This window comes from Astyanax mexicanus, chromosome 1 (genome assembly GCF_023375975.1).
Source record: "Astyanax mexicanus isolate ESR-SI-001 chromosome 1, AstMex3_surface, whole genome shotgun sequence".
Lineage (NCBI taxonomy): Eukaryota > Metazoa > Chordata > Actinopteri > Characiformes > Acestrorhamphidae > Astyanax > Astyanax mexicanus.
Window position 1 is genome coordinate 12,642,029 of NC_064408.1, and position 18,475 is coordinate 12,660,503.

Sequence of the window (18,475 nt, forward strand, 5' to 3'; positions counted from 1 at the left end):
AGATGTGCTCTCTCTTGTAGCTCAAGAAGAAATGATGATTCACTAGAAAAAACAACCATATATAGTTGGAAGTCGACGTCCAAAAAGTGGAAGTCGACGTACAAATTTGGAAGTCGGCGTCCAACTTCAATTTAGACGGAATATGGACGTAATATGGACTATATTTCCAAATTACGTAATCTGGTCTATATTTTGGACGCAGCGCGTTCACTCAGTGGACGCAGTGTTTTCTGATAAATTTGGACGTACTTTAGTGGATATTTAGACGCAATCGCAGTGGGACAGGACCTTAACAGGGGGACAGAGAGTGGTCAGACTCTCTATAAACCGCTCTGGTAATGCAGGGAGTAATTCCATTGGCAGTATGTAGCTGCTGCTCTTGACTCCCAGTCGCCGACTGGGTCAGGTATCTAGCATGGCAGATATTTGTCAGTCTGCAACTGGTCAGCAATCAATTGACAACGGCTCGGCGAGCGTCTTTCAGTAATTTATGCAATTTGCCTCCAAGCAGAGTTTTTGTCAGCAATCAATGAAAAACTTGGCCAAAATCATGTAGTGTTATCCATGTAATATTATGTCCCAATGCTGGTAGCCATCAAATAAACTGATATTTGAGAACTGAATATTATTGAGTATTAGTATTTGACCTTTTCTGTCTAATCATTTTGGTAAAGAGGTGCATGATGGGATTTGTTGTGTTTTTACTGCTTTAGGGAGATTTAAATGGGCAGAAAGGTCTGGTGCCCTCCAACTTCCTCCAGGCTTTTCCAGAGACTGTGGAGGAGGCAGCAGCTGCAGCGCCGGTGGAACACCCTGTAGCTGAACCCCGGAGAGATTCACAGGTAAGTGTTTGTCTGGGTGTTTGTGTGTTTGTACCACCGGAGTTTATTAGAAAGCAGCTTGTGTGTTGATGTGTGTGTTTGCATGTACCCACACAGGGTAGTGTGTTTGTTATATTCAATTTTATTTGTCGATACCAGAAAAACTGGCATTAAGTTTTCATCACATTATACGATATACTTATACTATTATACTATATACTTATGACTATTTATTACAAAACCAACAGAAATATTAATTTAATATAAACACAACACATGAGCCATATATACACAGAATTTCACATCATCTAAGATTATCTTCACATCTGGTTTGCTCTGCATGTTCTCATTTGTTTTGCATGGTTTATTTCTTTCCATTTGCATCTGTTCCTGCATGCTGTGGTACAGAGGCACAAGAAAGGGGTGCACTTTAAACAGTGAGCGTAAGTGTCCTGCTGTTGACCTCCATCTGTAGTGTGTCAGTATTGTCCCCTACACAGAACCTTGAACTTGTCCCAGAACCCTCTAGGAAAGTCTGTAACAATTGTCTTCTCTCCTTAACTTAGTTTGAGAATGGTTTGAAAGAAGAAATTAGACCCACCCCTTTTTGTGCATCCCTGTATTGTGTTTGAGATGTTTTATTTTAACACCTATTGAAGACCCACAATAACCTCCCTGTTTTAAAAAAATAATAAAAAATAGAAAAAAAAAATAAAAACTGCTTTGCCCAACTTTGGCTGCTTGACCATCAGCAGCCAGAGTCTGAGAGACTGTGCTCTCTCTGGGTGGGTATTTGCTCTCTTACCTCATGAACCCATGATTTAAAGCAGCTCAACACAGGAGTCTGACGGCTGATATATTAGAACTGGTGATGTCACACTGGCCAGACACAAGGCAGACACGCGCAGTTACTCTACATAAAGTTTATTAACAAAGGGATTAAGCTAACAAGAGTAGTAAGGGACCGGCAAGGGCACTAACAATAGGGCAGCAAGAATAAAAAAAACATACCAGAGAGAGTAGTGAGGAAAAAAAAACAAGAAATACAAAAAATACAGAAATAGTTTGCCAACTGAACAAACAATAAACTAGGCAAGGCAACAAATTAGTTGGTAATGCAAAAAAGGGTCAGTAACAAAAAGGTAGAAGAGCTAGTAAACTACATTCAATACTCGGCAACGAGGAGAGCAAACAGAGAGGTATATATACACAGGTAGCCAGGTGGGAACAATCAGAAGCTCGGAGAGCGGAAACACCATAGCATCACGTGATCAGTGGACTCAGGGAAGTCTGGTGTGAGTGCATGCTGGGAATTGGAGTTTTGTTTAGCAAGTCTGGAGCAGGCAGACTGACAGCGTCAGGACTGACATATCTGACTTTCATCCGATATAGGAATTCTTAATAAATGGGTGGGTTAATTGGATCAGCCAAATTGGTTAGAAAATCTGGTTGTCTGGTGAGAAAAAGTTAGTATTTTCTTCATGTACTAATTATTCTGCAGGTTGTCAGTATCAATCAGTACAGCCATCAACTGATAAATCAGTCAGGGTCCTGAGGATGGTGAGTTTGAATCTTGAGCCATGCTGTTCTTTGCATGTATTGAAGAAGGGACATGCTTGTTTTTGGTCCTCCTAGTTTCAGGAGTGTAACAAATATCCACTATATACAAGTGGGATTAATCGTAGTTAATCACAGATTATTGTGGTGATTAATTGGATCTTTTTAGAACACATCAGTGTATTCTAAGATATTCTAAGATATTCTGCCACTATCATTTTACATTCTAATTATTTATATTCTTTCTGTTCTGAAGGTGAGCTGCTCTGTAATGTTGGAGCAGACAGATGCTGTACCGCCCGCTCCTTCAGAGGAGAGTCCTGCAGCCCAGTCAGAACCCAACCAGCACCCTGACCTGCACCCTAACCAGCACCCTGAACAACACCTTAACCCAAAACCAGACTCCGTCCACGGCTTAGGCCCCTCAGCGCCCTGCTTTCTTCAGCCTACAGACTCCTTCAGTCCCACTGTCTCCGATTGCTCCCCGCCGGAGAAAAAGAAGAAAGGCTTCTTCTCTAAAGGCAAGAAACTCTTCAAGAAGTTGGGCTCCAGTAAGAAGGAATGAAGGAGCGTGAAACTGGACTGTTATCTCCACTAATAATTCGCTAATTGCACTTTTTCCTGTTGATGCTGGTGTGTCTGTGTGTGGTAAATGATTGGCTGGTTTGTGTGGGTGATTGGGGAAGTTGCACTGGAACAATGTTTTATATTGTATTATAGAGAGAGAGGAGGAGTGCTTGGGTTCGTATGTTCGTTGTTGGTCTCTTCACGCTGCCACGTGATAAGGGTGAGCTTCTTCTCGCTTTGCTTGGAGACCAAATGATTACAAGCGATGTGCTTGAGCAGGAGTCCAGCACAGTAATAAGACTCCTGTCATTGTGACTTGAGTTGCGTCCTCTTTGATTTCTCAATTTCCTTGTTGAATCACACTCAGTCAACTTGTCTTCAGGTGGAAGTGGTCATTCTCAGCTTTTAGCCAACACATCCCTTCGGTCAGAGCTGTACAACATAACATACAGACAGTTACAGCACCAGTTACCACAGAAAACCCATTGATTCATAACATTAACACACACTAACCCACTTGTTTCTACACTAAGGCCCAGTCCCTTTTATCTTTTGAGTTTAACTCCTACCCATGGAACAGAGTTACATAACTACAAATGGAAGCCCTTAAAGCAGCCGATATAGATATACAGCTCTGGAAAAAATAAAGAGATCGGTTTCTCTGATTTAGCTTTTTATAGGTATATATTTGAGTAAAATGAACATTGTTATTTTATTCTATAAACTACAAACAACATTTCTTCCAAATTTCAAATGAAAATATTGTCATTTAGAGCATTTATTTGCAGAAAATGAGAAATGGCTGAAATAACAAAAAGATACAGAGCTTTTAGACCTCAAATAATGCAAAGAAAACAAGTTCATATTCATAAAATCTTAAGCATTCAGAAATCAATATTTGGTGGAATAACCCTGGTTTTAATCACAGTTTTTTTATGCTTCTTGGCATGTTTTCCTGGTCTTACTTATACTGCTGGTGCAAAAATGCAAGCAGTTCAGTTTGGTTTGATGGCTTGTGATCATCCATCTTCCTCTTGATTATATTCCAGAGGTTTTCAATTTGATAAAATCAAAGAAACTCATCATTTTTAAATGGTGTATTTTTTTTTTCCAGAGCTGTATAGAAGTAGAGTACAGTTAACTTTAGGGCATATAGTTAAACTAGTTAACTTTAGGGCATATTTTATCGTATGTCTTCAGAAAATGAGCAAATGGTGCAGCATTTAATTATTATTATCCATTCCTTAATTTCTCTGCAATGGGGAGCTGAAATTAGCTTTTAAATTAGCCTTTCTTTTATTTTCCTAGTCTACTGTACTGTAGTCTACAGAAAAAAAGATCTACATTCATCAGATTGAAAACCACCAACCTATCTCTACAAAACCCTCATTAACACTAACCAGCAAGCATAGTCCATTAAAGGTGCTGAAGATGTAGCTGGAAGAGCTATTTAGAAGCTATATTTGTATATGAACTGAATGTCGCTACATAATGTTATTCTACAATAATGTTATGTTACTAATTTAGCCTATGATGCTAGTGCTAATGCTAATCTGGGTGTCTGGAGCTCCATGGCATGTGTATTATGTCATCTGAACACATCCATAACATGGTTAGTCAGTTGTTACAGCACTGTATGTATAAGTCACTGCTGTGTAGATGATGGGTGAAATTTACAACAGTAGAACAGGCTGTATTTGGGCCTGGGAATGTGAATGTTAAGCCCTATCTGGATGGGATAATGTGAAAAATATTTCAGACTTCTACTCTTGCATCCAGACAGCAATTGAAAAACAGGAGGAGCAGTGAGTTTTTTAGCTTTTTGGTCACATGATGTCAGGTTCAGTAGCTCCTCCAGTTCCACTCACTGTTGTGTTTACATGGATCTCCATGGAAACGTGCACCCAAAGTGTAATTACTGTGCGTGGCACACACCTGAGGACCACGTAGTTCAGTAAAAAACAGTAGGTAATTCAGCCTGTAATTTTTTTCCAGAGGACGTCTGAGAAAAACACATACATGGTCGTTCTGGACAAGAATAAAATCTCAAAGGACCCCCCCATAAAGAAGAAAAATACCCCAGGACCCCCTAAAAAGGCTTTAGTGTTAGCCTTTCTCAAACTCTCTCTGACACAGAGTAAAATGTTACGTAGCCAAACTGAGAAAAGGATGTGAAGGTTTGTGTGTGTGTGTGTGTGTGTGTGTATGTGTATGTGTGTGTTTGCAGAGCAGAGGAGTTCCATTCTTTTGCAATAGCTCTGCATTTCTTTACTGTTCTTTTTCTCCCTCTGTGAAGACTCATGTCTGCACCACTAACGGGTAAAAAGAAAAAACAAAGAAAGAAAAACTCACCCTCGTTTCTTCATTGTTTCATATGCAGTACTTTTTCTTTTTGGTTTTCTTGTTTTCTTCTTCATTCATTCATGACTGACCACCTGAAGTATGCTTGTTGTTTATCATGCATGTATGCAGGAGTGGGTAATTCCAATACTAGCGGGGGTCTGAATCTCTGCACAGCTTATTTAGCTTAAATGTTAATTACAGTTCATTACAGGACTCTTGCTCCCCCTCATTTCTCACCCCTCATATAAGTTCTCTCAGTGTCTTTACAGGGATGGGTAGTGTAAAGTCATTTCTCAGGTTTAACTGCTACACTGTATAAAACACAATAATCCAAAAATAATCCAGATTAGATGTTTTAAATTAAGAAATAAGGTGAGAATCCACGATGATTAGGGAATCGACAGATCGAATCCTGTTCATGTAGCTTGCCATCGACTACCAGAACCCTGGTGATGTCGATCAGCACAAGGCGTCTGTGAGCTGATGTATCAGAACCGAGTCGCTACTCTTTTCTCCGAGTGCGCTGTGATGCTGCTCAGCAATGCTGCATCAGCAGCAGCTCGAAAAGAGGCGGAGTCTGATTCACATGTATCGGAGGAAGCATGTGCTAGTCTTTACCCTCCTGGCCTTGGGGCATCACTAGTGATAAGGGGAGTCCCGATAAGTGAGTTGGGTAATTGGCCATGTAAATTGGGGAGAAAATGGGAAAAAATTTGAAATAAAATTTTTAAGAAATGAATTGAGAAACTCTTAAAACCCTAAAATATGTATAAATAGTTTGTAAGCTTTTAAGACATCAGATCTGTGACAGTGTAGATATCAGCATAGTGTATTCAAATGCACCGCATTTACACCGCATTTTCTATTTTTTAAGGGTGGATTTGGTGTGCAATGCTAATGCTAAGAGGCAGAATTGTTCACAGTGGTGTTTTCCCATGTGGGACCTGTATTGGGAACCCACCTGTTTCCCAGAGAGATTTGTCCATGGGTTTTGTGTTGGCTTAATATATAAATGTCTGTCAATGATGGGCCTAGAAAAGGTAAAACACAGGCCTCATCCAGGTTAAACACTGGCCTAATGGACCCACATCAGACTAAGATGGATTGTAATGATGGAACCCATTTGAAAAGCCCAACTGAGCCCAACATAAAACCTTAGCACTGCTGTTTTATGTGAAAAAATAATAGAGAGAAAATGATTAGGACATTTGAGGTTACTTGTTTGAAACCATTTAAATACTTATACTGTGAAAGGAGTTTAGTATTAAACATTTTACAGCTATAAAATGTACTTTTAGCTCCAATCTTAACGCTTCTGTTGTGTTAAGCCCTGTTTAAAGGTGGTAAATCATTTCAGATGGTGGAAAAAAAAGGTTTAATTGCTCTCAGTTTATTTAGCGTTTTGCTAAAGTTCGCCCTTTCACACCGAACCCACTGTTGACTCTATTTACAGTCGCAACAGTTAAATTAGTCCATTTTACACCAGAGTTCTCCTTTAACCTGTATGGTTTAATGATAGCTGCCTTGAGGGCACTGCAGTGTATAGTCAGAATCTCTCTCTCTCTCTTTATCTCTCTGTCCCGTATGTAACTCGCTCAGATTTTTTAGGCTAGCCACGCTCCCCAAGCTGCACTATATAATCTAAAGCCTGCTGTTCCTCCGCTACTGTAAACACTAGTAACGCACAGCCCGGTCACTGTGCTGTATGCCAGCCTGACTCTGCTAGTAGCAGTTCTTTAGGCCACAGTAACAAATTAGCCTTACAAAGACCTTGTCTAGTCTTACTTCAATGTTTACTAATGCTGTACTTCTATCGACTGCATGCATGACGGTGTTACACCTATACTCGGCCTTATTTATGAATATATTTATGTATTTATAGCTACACTTGCATTTGTTCCTTTGTACAATGTATTTGTAGCTTTTTTTGTTTTGTTCATTTTCTGGCACACTGCTCACAGTGGAGGCCGGGTCTGCAGTATGCGACGGTTAGGTGTGTGTGTGTGTGTACAGTGTACAGTGTTCAGGTGGTGATTTTGATGTATGGTATTTTCATACAGTAAGAGAGAGTCTTTATTCTGACTTCTGAAAATGAAAAAGAAGAAGAAGAAGGAGAAGAATCCTGCGGACGACTGAAATGTGAAATTTTTGTAAAAAAATAAATGTAAAAAAATCAAGTTTTTTTTTTAACCGATTTTTGAAACTCAACTGTAAATAATGGTCGTTTTTGTTAACATTTTTCAAATGTAATTTCTTTTTTTTTTTGTTTTGTTTTGTTTTTTTTGCATGTTGAAGCAATGTTTTTGATCAATGACTAGTAATATCACTATTGCTCATTAAGGGGCCATTGTTATTTACTATGGACCTTTTTACAGAAATAAAATATATTTTCCCATAAAATTATGAAAATGCTTTGTGGTGGTTTTGTGTGTACATGTATGAGTGCAATGAAAATAAGGTTTAGATCTTTACGTTATATGTTTAAAATATTTAAGGTGTTTAACAACTGTATTTTACGGACTGTAAGGCGCACTATAAATGAACTTCTATTTTCTGATCTTTTTTCATGTAAAGTTCCACTGGATTATAAGGTGTATTAACCCTTGTGTGGTGTTCGGGTCTGTGGGACCCGTTTTCATTTTTCATCAAATATTTTTTGTAACTCAAACTCATTGGCATTGGCTCATTTTTTGTGAAAAACATATATCAAAACGCATTTTCGATAAATACAAACTTTACAAAAATATGAACACCACACAAGGGTTAAGCGACACTATTAAGGATGCCTACATCGAAGTGAGCAAGGGTGTCGCCATGTTTCTCTTCTAATGAGGGACCTGGGGGAAGCGCCTAAGTAAAAAAAAAAAACTGTAATTCTTGAAAAAAAAAACATTATTTTCAAAGTCAATCGTGAGCTCGATGTTAATCGACATAGATTTTTCTCCTGAAAACCGTTTATTTGCGTAAGTAAAGCGCTTCCATTTATTTACAGTAAGCTTCGATTTCCAATATTTTGTCTAAGGGTGAGTTTTCAGTGAAGTTTCTCCAGTACTAAGGCTGGATCCATTAGCATTAGCCGCTAATTGCAGTGCTAGCGGGACGTAAATGCAGGCGGCTAGTGCTAGACTGAGGAACACTGAGTGTTTCAGTAACCCAGAGTGATATCAGCTAGCAGCTTGTCCCACGCCACAATGTTTATTATATCATAATTCTAATAAACTAATATCACTATTGCTCATTAAGGAGCCATTGTTATTTATTATGGACCTTTTTACAGAAATAAAATATATTTTTTCCATAAAATTATGAATGCTTTGTGGTGGTTTTGTGTGTACATTACATGTATGAGTGAAATGAAAATAAGGTTTAGATCTTTAGGTTATATGTTTAAAGTGTTTAACAACTGTATTTTACGGACTATAAGGCGCACCGCACTATAAGGTGCTTGATCAATGAACGTGTATTTTCTGATCTTTTTTCATATAAAGTTGCACCAGATAACAAGGTGCTTTAAGGGACACTAGTAAGGATGCCTACATTGAAGTGAGCAAGAGTGTCGCCATGTTTTTTTTGTTTTTTTCGAATAGGGAAGCGCCTAAGTAAACAAAACTATAATTCATGTCAAACAAGTGCTGGAAGTAAATCTACACAGATTTTTCTCCTGAAAACCATTTATTTGGGTGAGTAAAGCTCTTTCATTTATATACAGTAAGCTTATATTGTCTATATTTTGTCAAAGAGTGAGTTTTCAGTGAAGTTTCTCCAGCACTAAGGCTGGATGCATTAGCATTAGCCGCTAATTGCAGTGCTAGCAGGACGTAAATGCTGCCCTGCAGTGCAACACTGAAGAACCCTGAGTGTTCTGGTAAGCCAGAATGATATCAGCTAACAGTTCGTTCCACGTATCTTATTTTAACACGGGAAAGATGCAGACTACAGTCCAATATACTCACTTCTAAACAGTGAAAGAGTTAGCGCTTAGCGTGGTTAGCGGCTAATGCTAATGCTGCTGCACCCAGCCTTAGTGCTGGAGAAACTTCTCTATAAAAAATAAAAAAAAGTCACCCTTATAACGCTGTACTTCAGGGGAGTGGCTTTACTACTCCTTAATAACTGACTGTTAAAATGTATACATAAGGCTCACTGGATTATAAGTATATTATAATGATTTTTGGGAAAATTAAAGGATTTAAATGAGATCCCAAAAAACATGATATTAAATTTCTGGAAATGTTAACAGAAAAAACATACACTCTATTTTACTGCTTCCGTTTTCTATAAAAAGAGTCTAGATCTTAATTATAGTTATTTTTTCAGTCCCTTAAAATAAATGATATTGTTTGTGCTAAAGTAGTGTAGAGGTACACTACCGTTCAAAAGTTTGGGGTCACATTGAAACGTCCTTATTGTTGAAGGAAAAGCACTGTAATTTTCAATGAAGATAACTTTAAACTAGTCCTAACTTTAAACAAATACACTCTGTACATTGCTGTGGTAAATGACTATTCTAGCTGCAAATGTCTGGTTTTGGTGCAATATCTACATAGGTGTATAGAGGCCCATTTCCAGCAACTATCACTCCAGTGTTCTAATGGTACAATGTGTTTGCTCATTGGCTCAGAAGGCTAATTGATGATTAGAAAACCCTTGTGCAATCATGTTCACACACCTGAAAACAGTCTAGCTCATTACAGAAGCTACAAAACTGACCTTCCTTTGAGCAGATTGAGTTTCTGGAGCATCACATTTGTGGGGTCAATTAAACTCTCAAAATGGCCAGAAAAAGAGAACTTTCATCTGAAACTCGACAGTCTATTCTTGTTCTTAGAAATGAAGGCTATTCCATGCGAGAAATTGCTAAGAAATTGAAGATTTCCTACAACAGTGTGTACTACTCCCTTCAGAGGACAGCACAAACAGGCTCTAACCAGAGTAGAAAAAGAAGTGGGAGGCCGCGTTGCACAACTAAGCAAGAAGATAAGTACATTAGAGTCTCTAGTTTGAGAAACAGACACCTCACAGGTCCCCAACTGGCATCTTTATTAAATAGTACCCGCAAAACACCAGTGTCAACATCTACAGTGAAGAGGCGGCTGCGGGATTTTGGGCTTCAGGGCAGAGTGGCAAAGAAAAAGCCATATCTGAGACTGGCTAATAAAAGAAAAAGATTAAGATGGGCAAAAGAACACAGACATTGGACAGAGGAAGAGTGGAAAAAAGTGTTGTGGACAGATGAATCCAAGTTTGAGGTGTTTGGATCACAAAGAAGAACGTTTGTGTGACGCAGAACAAATGAAAAGATGCTGGAAGAATGCCTGACGCCATCTGTTAAGCATGGTGGAGGTAATGTGATGGTCTGGGGTTGCTTTGGTGCTGGTAAGGTGGGAGATTTGTACAGGGTAAAAGGGATTCTGAATAAGGAAGGCTATCACTCCATTTTGCAACGCCATGCCATACCCAGTGGACAGCGCCTGATCGGAGCCAATTTCGTCCTACAACAGGACAATGACCCTAAACACACCTCCAAATTGTGCAAGAACTATTTACAGCAGAAGCAGGCAGCTGGTATTCTATTGGTAATGGAGTGGCCAGCGCAGTCACCAGATCTGAACCCCATTGAGCTGTTGTGGGAGCAGCTTGACCGTATGGTACGCCAGAAGTGCCCATCCAACCAATCCAACTTGTGGGAGCTGCTTCTAGAAGCGTGGGGTGCAATTTCTCCAGCTTACCTCAACAAATTAACAGCTAGAATGCCAAAGGTGTGCAATGCTGTAATTGATGCAAATGGAGGATTCTTTGATGAAAGCAAAGTTTGATGTAAAAACAATGTTATTTCAAATACAAATCCTTATTTCTAACCTTGTCAATGTCTTGACTCTATTTTCTATTCATTTCACAACGTATGGTGGTGAATAAGTGTGACTTTTCATGGAAAACACAAAATTGATTGACCCCAAACTTTTGAACGGTAGTGTACATAGCATAATTTATTTTACAGATTTTTTTCTCCCCCTTATACATTTTAAAGGCTGCTGTTTGTATGAACAGAAAATGAATATACTTATGAATCTCTTATTAAATGTTATGATATACTGCTATAGGGTATGCTATAGGATTTGCACATATTCTACTAATAGAATATATGTGCAATTAGTGTCCAGTAGAAATATGCAGCATTTTTTCAGAAATAATAAAATACATTTACAAATAAAGTTTTAATGTTGCTGTTTTGTAATGTTGCTGAGAGGAATAAGAGTTTATATATTTAAGTTATGTTTAAAGTGTTTTAGTACTGTTTGAGAATACACACTACAGTATATACCCAAATGTTTGTGGACATCTAATGTGCCTTTCTAATGAATGTGATCAGCTGCTTTATTTGGCATCGTTTCCTATATCAGGTGTGGGATAGAGAGCTGTTGATGAGTTATTAAGTTGTGGGAATGAGTTGGTCAGGTTATCACCCAGCATCCTGATCTCATTAATTCTTATCTTCTTGCTGATTGCAATCAGATCCTCACAGCAATGCTCCAAAATATAGTGGAAAGTCTTTCCTGAACTGTAGAGTCAGTTACTTTAACAAAAGCAGGATAAACCCTTTTTAATTTTTTGTTTAAGTCTTTTCAAAGATAAGCACTGGATATATACAAGAAAATGTATTTCAGGATTTTGGTACATTTCCTGTCCCACCCCTTAAATTTTAAATGTACGTATCCAAAATATCTACATGACTATTTTTTGTAAAAAATGTACTTGTTATAAGACAAACTGTAAAATATGGTGGAAAAATAAGCTCCTTAGATATTATTCAAGACAGAATACGTTTGGACCACCTCAAAAAATGGCCGACACATTGGGTGACCAACTCCTTTGGCAAATGTAACAATTAAAATAAGCTGTAAATAAATGACTTCCTCTTGTATATTGTTGATCTGCATCTCCTTTACTTATGAAAACAACTTCTTTGGTCTACATTGTTTTGCATGTTACAGTTTTTATGCTATTAAGTTGTGTCCCACAACATGCGCACAACCCTGTTACCATAAGGAATTTTACCTGGCAGAGAAAGAGTTAAAATTATTTGTCTACTGGCACAAAGGAAGTGACATCACAAGGACATTTTCTGCCCACATGGCAAGACCAAGAGTAAGTGCTCTAACAATTTTCAAGTTTTTTTTTCCCAAATATGTTTGTCCAAGTTGTGTGTGTCACTCAGTGAACGCAACCCTGTTACTCAAGACTAATAATGAGTAGAGTCAAATTTTTCTTTATATACTTATATAACCATGTTTGTCCTTCATCTTGTGTACATAGCTAAATTTTACAGTTAGCATCTGTTCCTGGGGTAAACCACAACTTAGCCTAGATTTGCAACCCTGTTACTCTCAACCCTGTTACTGTAAGCTACCAAATATATTGCATAATCTAATAAAAAAAACTGCTTTGATACCTGAGCTTGACGATCAAACTTTTTGATAGTCTATTACCTGTATTTAATAAATATATGACTAAAAATGATCAAATTGAAGATCAAATTTTTAGAAGTGACCACGCCTGAAATGTACCAAAATCCTGGAATGTCCCATAATTTTATAATTTGAGTATTGGCATAATCAAATTTATCAGATAGAATTTAGGTCTGTAGGTCATTGCTGTATGCAGATTTGAATGAAAATAAAATAAAATATGAATAATGTGTATGGCTATGTATTTTTATAGTAGTGTTGGGTAGAGTTACACATTATATTTTAAAATACACATTTTCACCTAAAAATCCTATCGATACTTTAAGCCAATTTAATGCGGGAAGAAAAACTTTAAGGTCCTTTGTTGAATATGTTAAATTCCACTCTTAATGTAATTGTATATTGAATGCACTTAAATACTAAATGTAATTAATTCTCTAAAATCAATATTTGCAAGAAGTTGCACAGAAACATCTGTAGGTTGATCTGGTTATTATTTAACCTATACAAGTTGTATAAGGTAGAGTTAAGGACCTGTTTTTGCAGAAAAATATAATATAGTATTTTCACATAAAAATCCTAAGGCTACTGTTTTTTTATCTTTAAGATTAAAAAAATAAGAATTTGGAGCTTAAAAAGGTTGTTTGCTTGAATGACTTAAAATGTCTTATCTTAGTATCTTGTATATATTGACTGTAAAATGTAATTTGTTTGTGTAAATTGTATAAAAAGTAAGAATGAACAGATATAATACATTATATCATTTTTTAATTTCCATTTTTGTTCATTACGTGGAAAAGTGCAAAATTAAAATAAAAGCATTACAGAAAATAGAAAATACTATTAGAAACTTTACTGAAAATTCACCCTTATAAAGTGGCTTTACTGCTCCTTAATACCTGAATTTCTAGAATTCATACATAAGACACAGTGTCGATCTTTGGGAATATTATAGGATTTTAAGTGCACATTGTTGTCCGAAAAATACGGTATGAAGTTTCTGAACATTCTAAGTGGACCTTGTCAAATAAAAAAAAATCGAGTTTGGAGCTTAAGGTTGTTTGTTCGAGTTTCTTAAAATGTCTTATCTTAATGTGAAATGTAACTTATGAATATTATGTGTAATTGAATTGTACAAATTGTATAAAAAGTCAAAATGAACAGATACTTCAGATACTTTTTTTATAAAAAGAAATATAATATAGTATTTCCTCATAAAATCCTAAGGCTTATCTGTAAGATTAAAAGTATCTTAATATACTGAATGTAAAATGTAACTTGTGTGAATATTATGTGTAATTGAATTGTTTAAATTGTGTAAAAAGTAAAAATGAACAGATACTTCAGCGAAGTATGAAAAACATATTATATTAATTTCAGAAAAACAATATAATATAGTATTTCCTCATAAAATCCTAAGGCTTATCTGTAAGATTAAAATCTGTAAAAATAATCATTTGTAGCTTAAGAATTTCAAGAGTTTGCTTGAATCCCTTAAAATATCTTATCTTAGTATCTTTGCAAACTGAATGTAACTTAAATTCTAAGTGTAATCGAATTGTATAAATTGTACGAAAAGTAAAATTGAACAAACATAACACATTATATAATTTTTAAAATTTCCTTTTTTATTCATTAAGTGGAAAAGTGCAAAATCAACATAAAAAACATTAGAGAAATTAAAAATGAAAAGAACAATTCAGTACAGTGTAGAGTTGAGTTGCATTAGCATTAATAAAGACAGAGTTTTGGCTTTGTTTGCAGTGTTGGTTGTGCAGAAGCTCATGTGGGTTGAGTGTAGCACAGTGAGCCGAGCACAGTCTTATGAAACAAAGCCAGTTCCTCTTTTCTCCAGATCGTCTCTCGCTGTGTTGTTGAGTTGGTGATTGTTCCCAGTAGCCAACAGTACACTCATCCATAAAGTAGGAAACACTACACTGTGGCGAGGGGTTTAGTAGTGCTTTCTACTTTATGGATGACTGCACTGTACTTCCCAACGCGCCGAGTCCAGCTCCTGCTCCTCACACTGCTCCTCACACTGATGCACCTGTAGAGTCAGTGGTTAAGACCCCCCTCCTACTTCCCTTAACTAACACACACACACACATACGCTCTTCCGCCCCATTTCTGCACCCTGTACATCTGCCTGTGTTCAACCACACCCAAACGCTTCACACTCAACTCACACTAAACACAGAACTCATACATTTAGATAGATACAGAAACAGGTGCTATTATTTGTGCTCCTAAAACACACCATTTTTGCAGAATATCATCAATTTTTGAATTGCAATTCTTTTTTTCTATGAGAGACTTGATTAAAGCACTGGATTCAATTTTGAGCTTTACACACTGCAATAAAAAAAAGACTTTAGCAGGATTAAATCTTTGAAAAAATGAGAAAAAAGTGCTAAACAAAAAAAAATTGAACAAAAAATCTATAGCAAATCCTTATTCTTATTTTAAAAAAAAAAGAAAAGAAAAAGGAATGCAGTTAATCTGAATCAAAAATAAGGAATTGACCGTGTCAAAGAAGTCAAGATGTTTCATACTAGAAGTCAAGAAGTGTAATAAAACTTTAGCCACTTCTTCCTTTTTTCTAAACGCCATGCCATGTTAGCCTCGAGAACACGGCAGCCATCTTGATTGGCATGAGTAAGCGCTTTCTGCCAGCTTCTTAGCTAAAAAAAAGTAAAAAATGACATTAATTTATATTAAAAAATCTAAAAAGAAATATTTTACAGCTAATTTTCAGCTAATGCACATAGCTACACTATACTATACAATATATTAATATTATGGCTTGCGTATTGGTCGCTACGAAATTAGATGTTGTCGCTTTGCGCTACGACTCAGAACAGGAAGTTCTAGCAGTTTATGTAACAAAACTGCTAACAAAAATTTTGCATTTGCCGCCTCCCCAAAAATGTAAAAAGTAAACTAAACTTTTCGTTCGTTGTTGTTTAAAAAAAGAAAGAAAAATCGATTTTAGACATATTTTTAAGCATCAACTAAAAAAAGTGAAAAGGAAAACTTTCGTAACACATTGCACAAAGAAAAAAGCAAAATGATTTTTTGCTAGCTCAGCAATGAAGAAATGTAAAATTAACTTTTTTTAAACAAATTGAAAGAACTAAAAAATAAAAAAGCACAATTAGAAAAAAAAAACATTTCTTTTTAAAATTGTCCTCCCAAAAAAGTATCGTATTCGTATATATATGCATATATATAAAGCGCTAAAACGTCGCAGATATAAATCCACACATCGCTACAAAAATTCAAGCTAAATCCAAACCCATTTCTCCTCTTTCTCTCTCTTTCTCTCTTTCTCTCCGCTCAGGCTGAGGGGTTCTGGTCCGGCAGGCTTACCCGAGTCTTCTTCAGGGTGAAGGTGTCTTCAGCCACAGTAGAAATGGACCTGGAGAGAGAAGAAGCGCTCCTTTTTAACCCTCTCTCTACCACGTGGTGCAAACCACACAGGAAGAGGTTTAACAGTCTCTCTCGGCCTAGCAGTCTCTCTCTCTCACTCTCGCTCTCCTACGTTTCTTCTTTCACTTTTCTCTTCTTTTGCTTTCGCCCACTGCAACTCCTCACCCTGTCAGGGCCTTCAGAGCTGTAATATTTTAATTATAATATGATTTAATGCTGCGTTTCATTAATTTGTTAGAAATTTAAGGCTAACATTACGAAATGACAGAATTGTCAGAATTGTGTGATCTTTTTTTAAGAGGGGGGGTATCTTATCTAGTGCACCTTACCTAAGCAGAGTTCTGTATCTTTCTCACCAGATACACACTCAGCTTTCTCTTACTCAACAACCCAACCCCCCCACCAATAAAAAAGTCCTGACAAAGGCATCTATCCAAGCCTGAGCTTTAGCTTTAAAAGTGTTTTTTAAGGCCTGTCATAATACACAGCTGTGTGTGTTCCCCCTAATAAAATGCCTTTTCTGTATTTTTATTATTTATTGATTGATTGATTCATTTGTATAATGGGACTTTAGTGCTTAAGTTTAAATAATAACCCAGTTTAGGCCTATAGAAAGGTTTATATTTATATATAAATGGTGTATATTTAGCTCATAAATGTGTGTATCTGTGTGTGTGTGTTTATCTATTAATTTATATCATACCAAATTTAATGTTTATTTATTTATTCAATTTTACACCATTTTTTTCTATTTTTAATGGACATTTCCTGAAATAGGTTTAGGCCCATAGACGCATTTTTACTCTTAAATATATTATGTGGCTCACAAATGTTTTTTTTTTTTTACTTATTCATTTATTTCTTACTAAATAGAATGTGTTTTGTATCTTACTCAATTTCTACACCATTTCTATCCATATATTATGGAATTTTATTGCCTAGGTTTACATAAAAACCCAGGCTCTGTACAAAATTAAGTTTCAGTTTCTCTGATTTGGCTATTTATAGGTTTATGTTTGAGTAAAATTAACTTTGTTGTTTTATTCTATAAACTACAGACAACATTTCTCCCAAATTCCAAATAAAAATATTCTCATTTAGAGCATTTATTAGCAGAAAATAAGAGATGGATAAAAAAGTTAAAAAGATGCAGAGCTTTCAGACAAGAAAAGTTCATATTCACAAAGTTTTAAGAGTTCAAAAATCAATATTTGCTGGAATAACCCTGTTTTTTAATTAAAGTTTTTTATGCATCTTTGCATGTTCTCCTCCACCAGTCTTACACACTGCTTTTGGATAACTTTATGCCTTTACTCCTGGTGCAAAAATTCAAGCAGTTCAGTTTGGTCTGATGGCTTGTGATCATCCATCTTCCAATTGATTTTATTCCAGAGGTTTTCAGTTTGGTAAAATCAAAGAAACTCATCATTTTTAAGTGGTCTCTTATTTTTTCCAGAGCTGTATATTATGTAGCTCAAAATTAGATTTTTTACTTATTCATTTATTACTAAATAGAATATGTTTTATATCTTACTCAATGTCTACACCATTTCTACACATTTATAAAGGGAATTTATTGCCTATAGGTTCATATAAAAACCCAGTTCAGGCCCATAGAAAGGCATTTTTTACTATGGAAAAAATGATCTAGTGTATATTTAGCTCATAAATATGTGGGGTTTTTGTTTTTCTTATTAATTTATTCCTTACTAAATTGAATGTGTTCATTATCTTACTCAAGAGCCCAACTCCCACCAATAAAAAGGCCTGTGAAAAGCATCAACTTAGGGCCTATACTTCAATTTTAAAGCTTTTAAAGCCCTGTCAAACATAGTTCTCCCACTATTTATATTTATTAGCTTATTTGGATTTAAATTATGTTCATCTTTTCAGAATAGGACTTTCTCACTCAGGTTGACGTAAAACCAGTAAAGGAAGTGTAGCTCATAAGTGCAGTTATAAATGGGTTACAGCCCAACCCCCACCAATATTATGACCTGCAAAAAAGCATCAGCTTAAGGCCAAACTTTAGTTTTAAAGCTTTTAAAAGCCTGTTATACATAATTTCCCCTAATAAAATGTATTTCATACCATATAACACAGAAGTCAATGGTGTAGTTTACGTGTAGCTTATTAATGAATATATATTTTACCATATATCGAAAGTGTTCTGTATATTTGTTATCTGATCCATAGCTTTGTCTATTTCTTTAACTTTTTTTTTCTATTTCTCAATTTTCATTTCCAAATATCAAATTTATATATATATATTTTAGTTTGTTTTCTTAATTA

The 18,475-nt window shown here is 36.0% G+C and overlaps 1 protein-coding gene across 3 annotated transcripts in view; it reads left to right on the plus strand.

Annotated features, from left to right (window-relative positions):
- Nucleotides 1-4,996, plus strand: part of LOC103040366 (peripheral-type benzodiazepine receptor-associated protein 1) — a 186,633-nt gene extending 181,637 nt beyond the window's left edge. For all 3 annotated transcript variants that reach the window (XM_022665817.2, XM_022665818.2, XM_049466266.1), the window contains 2 exons: nt 714-842; nt 2,635-4,996. In XM_022665817.2, coding sequence (XP_022521538.2) covers nt 714-842; nt 2,635-2,943 — 438 coding nt within the window. In that variant the 3' untranslated portion in view covers nt 2,944-4,996. The remainder of the gene's footprint in view (nt 1-713; nt 843-2,634) is intronic.
- The last annotated feature ends 13,479 nt before the right edge of the window (nt 4,997-18,475 follow it).